Source organism: Ptychodera flava, chromosome 20 (assembly GCF_041260155.1).
Source record: "Ptychodera flava strain L36383 chromosome 20, AS_Pfla_20210202, whole genome shotgun sequence".
NCBI lineage: Eukaryota > Metazoa > Hemichordata > Enteropneusta > Ptychoderidae > Ptychodera > Ptychodera flava.
In genome coordinates, this window is record NC_091947.1 from 5,045,318 (window position 1) to 5,051,582 (window position 6,265).

The 6,265-nt window shown below is 37.7% G+C and overlaps 1 protein-coding gene across 1 annotated transcript; it reads right to left on the reverse strand.

Annotated features, from left to right (window-relative positions):
- Positions 1 to 395: 395 nt before the first annotated feature.
- On the reverse strand, positions 396 to 5,073 carry LOC139119821 (uncharacterized). The gene is made up of 4 exons (XM_070683731.1): positions 4,919 to 5,073; positions 4,401 to 4,505; positions 3,405 to 3,554; positions 396 to 2,155 (listed from the first exon to the last, which is right to left on the reverse strand). The coding sequence occupies exons 2-4, from the start codon at positions 4,500 to 4,502 to the stop codon at positions 1,667 to 1,669; spliced, it is 741 nt and encodes a 246-aa protein (XP_070539832.1). The 5' UTR covers positions 4,503 to 4,505; positions 4,919 to 5,073; the 3' UTR covers positions 396 to 1,666.
- Between the last annotated feature and the right edge of the window lie 1,192 nt (positions 5,074 to 6,265).

The following is a 6,265-nucleotide window of genomic DNA, read 5'->3' on the forward strand; positions in this document are numbered from 1 at the left end:
TATATAATTTACAGGGTTTTTGAGCTTATTAACCACTAGAGAATTGTTAGTATAAAAAGGTCAATTTCTTGTATTGGAACCTTAATAAAGGTTTGTCCAAAGAGTTGTTACATGGAAAGGTACTGTGACAAAAGTAAGAAACCATGGCAACTGCCGGGAGCTGTGGAAATGACCAAGGACGATGACAACGTCAAGTGACGTAAAGAGACCACTAGAAAGAACTTTTGCACCTGATCAAAACGTGGGTGGCCTCATTGAGAAACCACAAGGGTGAAATTGGCTTTGGGAAATGACCTTGACTAATAGAGACATTTCCATCTTACATGAAAATTAAAGTCTGAATTCAACCCTGAGATAGTTATGCAATGTTTAATACAACTCATTATTTGCTTTTCATCATGCATTTTATTACACAAGTTATATTTTGTGACAGAAAATCAGCTGATAAGTACTACTGTATTTCTGAAAATAAAGCTCAAAAAATCTTTGAAATTTAGAGAAAAATGACTTAAGATGACTTGAAAAGATAAATAGTGCGAATTCTTTAAATATTACACCGACTTTCATATAAGTTACATCAACGAATAAATATCGACAGTTATCCATGAATAAACATAAACAACAAATAAGTTTTATGAAGACGCTCTTAAAAGACTGAGCATCATTAGAAACTACATTGTATGGACGTGACCCGTAAATGCTATGGATTATGGATAAAAATAAAATAAAATAACCTTATCTAGTCAAACATTACAAAATTGACGGCTGATAAAATGCATTGCGTGCTGTCTCCAGCATACCAGAACAATATTTCAGTATTTCTATGTTTTCGTCAAGTCATGGAACATCTTTTTGACAACGTTTGTCTGTGGAGTTTTAAATTTCTTGGACATTGATTTCAATCAAATAAATATGTAATTAGGATAATATAGTTGATAAATAAAATAAATAAAATAATACATAAATATTTAAACAAGCTAAATGAAATCTACGAATATTCACCAGCAAAAACTGTACAGTTATTCATGTACAGGTACACTTTAGAAAATCACTTTTGATAAATATGCCCATCGCTTTCAAACTCTACCAGTGACCAATTATTTATAACTAGATCAGCCACATCTTGCTAACACTGAGGCTATTCCTTATCATGACCTTTTTTAAAAAGTAAACATTAAAACAAATTTAAATTACAATGTTTAGACTAATATATAGATAAACACTACCCGGGTGACATAATAAATAGGAAGCTAAACTAAAAGATTGAATATAAGTCTAAAGACCGACTTGTATCGGTTTACGTTTAAGGCTTCATGAGCCTACATTAACGAGTGTCATGGAACACTGACACAGTAAAGATAAAAAAATCCATTAGCACAGACCCAGATACTAATGTGTAACCAAACAATGACAGAGAGTGTGACTTAAGACCTACAAAACCATAGAACACATGCACTGTTCCATACCAACGTCTCCTTGACCTTGTAGAGAACGTTGTTACTCGCAGTAAATTGTTTCCCGATTTTAAGTTGCACTCTTTCTCAGTGTTTTTTTTTCACATAAAATACACTGGATAGACCTCCATAGGAGATATGCTACAATCTATTTAGAAAATGTAGACGGGATAGAAATAACACCCATGTACACTTTACCCTTCATCTTTCGTCTAATTGTCTTTGTTCTTATTACGTTTAGAACTCCTATCTTTCTTTGGGTTACCATTTTTCCCCTTTTTGGATTTTTTTCTGTCTTTCCTCGGTTGTCTGTCCCTTCTGCCCCTGTTTCCTTTCTTTCCTTTTCGGTTTGCCTTTCTTTCTTTCTTTTTTCTTTTCTTTTCTTCTTTGTCTTCTTCATCTTTTTCGTTTTCCTTCAAATCATCATCATCATCATCATCATCATCATCATCATCATCATCATCATCACCATCATCGCTAACGTCATCCTTTGCATTGTCCTCCAGCTTTTCAATTTCCCATGGAGAAGTTTCCAAAGTGTCCTTAGCCTTTTCCACTTCTCTCTTGGCTTTTGATAAGTAAAGATGAAGCATAAGGATAAACTTGCCCTTCAGTTCAGCTGGTTCATAATCATCTAGCGCATCTTCATCTTGTCCAGTCCAATCTTCAGGCTCTTCCAACTTTCCATCCAGTTGACTCAACTGTTAAAGTGAAAGCAAACGATTGTTTAGTTGCATTGCCATACGGGAGTTATTAAGTTCTTTATCGACGTCTGTCTCAGTTCATTAAATGGTAACAAAAAAATAAAACAATTCTTTGGTTAGCCTTTGCAAACGTGGTTGTCTTCTTTCATAACGAAGACAACCAAGGTCTCTCCGAAGACGATCGTAGAGGACTGACACCGTTCCCAACTTGACCTCCCATGCATGATTGTCAAGTCATTATTAGAATAAAGTACTCAAGTTTTTCATTGCCCTTCCGAGAACGACGTAACAAAGCACGACTGTCCTTCTATTGAAGGGTATTTTGAAATCGGTGTTTCATTTCTTTTACATATCTAATACATAAGCTTACATCGAGAAATTTAGAATGAATTCCAATATGTAACGATATTCATGAAGAAAACAGAATACCAAGCAACACGAAGAAAAACGAATGCTATGCGTTTGCTTTCAAAATATCACATTTAAATTTCATTGACTCTGACAATTATTAAAAAAGTGATCAGAGGTTTTTAATTTTGTTTCACGTCTTTACATAAGTCCAATTGTGACATGCGCACGAGGCGATAGAAACGTAACGGACACGAACTTGAACGAATATGAAAACATCGGTCTCACGTAGACCAAGTATGCAATTTGTACGATGTCAACTACAAATGTTGTTTCAGACCAAGTATACAATTTGTACGATGTCAACTACAAATGTTGTTTCAAATACTATTATAAAGCTTTCAACTTTCTTTGATAAATAAAAATCAAATTACCCGTAAGGTATTTGGCGTAAAAAATACTTTCAATTTTTCTTTATTTGTATTTTCCGGTTTGTCGTACGCAATATATATGATGTGTGTTTGTTTAACATATTCAGTTAAAGGGATATAATCGTCGGAACTGCGCCTGTGCGAGTCTTGTTTACAAACAATGTATTTCGTGCACGATATCTAGATGCATCTCATCATCATAGCTGCAACGTTTAAATTATACGATGATAGATTATGACAGACATGTTTTAACTGTCATCAGTCACCATTGTGCCTTAGATACATTGTTGCCATGGGTCGTATGGGTCCCATACGACCTTTGAGCGCAGTTCCGACGACTATATCCCTTTAATGCACCGTCGTTTGATCGTAATAACACTTTCAATTCTAGATCTGTGTGAATACAAAAGATGACGCAAGTCAATAAATTTCCGAGGTGTTGTGGAAAGGGAAATGTTCAAACTTACCAGGGATAACAACTTAGTTTTGATTCGTGCAATGTGTGTCTTGATTGCCTGAAGGTCTTCATCATCGTCGTCATCTCCCATTACGTCATCGATGAATCGATGAAAACGACTAAAATCTCGTAGTAGTTGCTCGAATAGTAAGATGATTTCCTGTAGCACGAATAAAAGCAAAGTTATCAAATCTAAGATTCATAAAACCCTTGGTTTTGTCAGAGTATTTCTTGTTGCTATGGTAACACGGTGATTTACAATCTACATCCTGGTTGCTACATGGGTCTCATTTCCTTGTTTGGAAAGCATTTGAATTCCTTTACTCTGCTTTTCATTCGTAATAAGCACATGGTTAAATCTCGAGTATATGTATTACCACGTGTTTCTAAGGTGTGGTATTTGATCTTTACCACTGCACGTGGTGTCTTACACGACTTACTTGAGCACAAATGCGTGGGATGTAAATAAAGTGTTGGGCACGACGGAAAAGAAACGAGTAATTCCTTGAAGATTAAAGTGGGTCAAACAGGTCAAAGGGGAAAACGTGATCAATGGCAAACAATTCATGTCCTGGCTGAATATACTACGAATGCAATCATACATCATCTTACGTATGCGTATGGGTTTGTCTGGTAATGTCGTTGAATAAAGTATTGATTCATTTCAAAAGAAAAGCGAAGCTGCCTTTGATTGCAATACACAATGTTCCAGAAGTAGTAGGGCCTTACGCCACGTGGAGGGATCGTGCTTAGGCTAACCATGGTACCCTAGAAAGGCAGTGAGACACAGACAAAACTCAGGACTTGTGCGTGCTTCCATTGACGTCATCGGTTTGTTGCTATACCACGCCTTGAATTTGCCAACTGTTCAATTGATCAATAAAAGTGTTTTCTGTAACCTGAGACCTGGCAATTGACTATGATTTAAACATCAATTTTCGGAAGAAACATGTCAGCTGCGATATTTGAGCTGGTGGTGACCTTTGTACAAGCTGTTTGGACCTACCTCGTGAGTTTTAATCAAATCATACCGCTCACGGCCACCGACGGGCAATATTATCCTTATGCCATCCATAGAAAGACTAAAATTTTGGCGGCCACCATACATCTCCTGTAAATGATCATGAACTGTTTGTTAATATCATGTTTGTTAAAATCATAAAATCACCTAATTATATAGGATTTTATGATTCAAAAAAGAAGTTATGTCATCGCTATGGGCGTGGGGGACTCTCAATGTCCTCGCCTCTCGCTCTGCGCGGCAGAGCTGTATGTTACCTGGGTAACCGGTAAGACAAAGCTCTGCAACGCGGAGCTACATTACTTCTGTCTCAATGCTCTAATAGAGTTAAAATTCCAGTCGTGTATGGGTACGCCTCCCACCAACCCGGAGATAGTGAAACACCCATACATGCACCAATGAATCTTTCAGGATGCCATGCTCCAGGCAATGGCGCGCCCCTCTGAGTGACCACACCAGTCTGCTGAGCCATGAACCGAATGGCGTTCAGTTGGGAAACTCACCTACTGTAGGAATTCTGATACGACGCGCTGTGGAGGAACTATACATGTGGATATGACAGGCAGGGGTAAGCGCGTACATGTACATGTTTTGAAGACGGTTGGCAGTGCAGACACTCGTGAATTCCGGGTTTTTAATGTGTCAACTGAGAGGTATTTGCTCTGATTTACATAACAATGAATGACCATCGAAAAGGGTCGCAATGACGTCACCTATCTATTTTTAGGACATAGGGTAGGTGTGTATGCATACATGCATACATGCATGTGTGAATTTCTAATCTGTATCAACAGTAACCAAAGTCACTCGAAGCGAAATTTAGAATTAAACCACTAACCCGATATTTCAAATATTGTACATTTGTTGCACTTTGGAGTGACTTTACTTCCATTACTAGTCGTTTACCATCCTTTTTTGCTTCTGTTGCTGATTTTGAGACATCCGTTTCAAAATTTACTACCGCCGGCCGAGCTGATGCCTCTAGTAGTAGAGTAACAACAGCTAACAATACAGGTGCTGTGAGGAAAGACGAACATGCAGATTATATTATTTGTCAATTTAAATATAGTGATCGAGAGATGTGCGAACTATGAAGCGATGAAGTGTAAGGTTAACGACAGAAGCAAAAATGTGTGGAGATTTAATTGCCAGCAACCAATATCTTGCCTGGGCAATTGCTAGCATCTCTTTGATTTTCACTCAATACGAAGTGTATATAGAAGCTGCATTTTCTTACCAATCATGACTGGGTTCATGCTTAGTTTTGGTGTTATACGTCTACAGGTAACTTATTCAGCTGTGATTAGTTGCTTTCGAGATATTAATGAGTTAGACCGCGATCGCTCTGTTATATACAAACTTTATGCCAGGGACAACTCCAATTTTCAAAAGTTTTAAATTGGATGCAAGTTGAACTAAGGATTTTACCGCATTCGGTCACTCCTAGTTCCAAAAAAAGACTATGTAATCCGGAAATACATCTTATTGTGACCTGGTGTGGCAGCAGTACGTCAGGCTCCGAGGGGAAGCACCATTGACGGATGTCCACAAAATAAATTGAGGAGACCAGCATTCTACTCATGTTACCATTCACCCGATTATTTTCACAAGTTACTATTCATGTGTGATATCTTATTCCCTGTATTCACTGAAATACAAAAAAAAAAGAGTTTTCGACATGACAGAAGGTAAATGTAGATGTCCGAGCATTTTCATAAGCAGTTCAGTGAGTTGCCAGCACTCTCCGCTAGGGTATGTACGATGACGCAGATTCGGTCATAACCTGGCTACAAACCACTCCGTCAGTTCGGTTTTTGTTTTTACACCGGCGGAAGGAGATGGAAACTCTG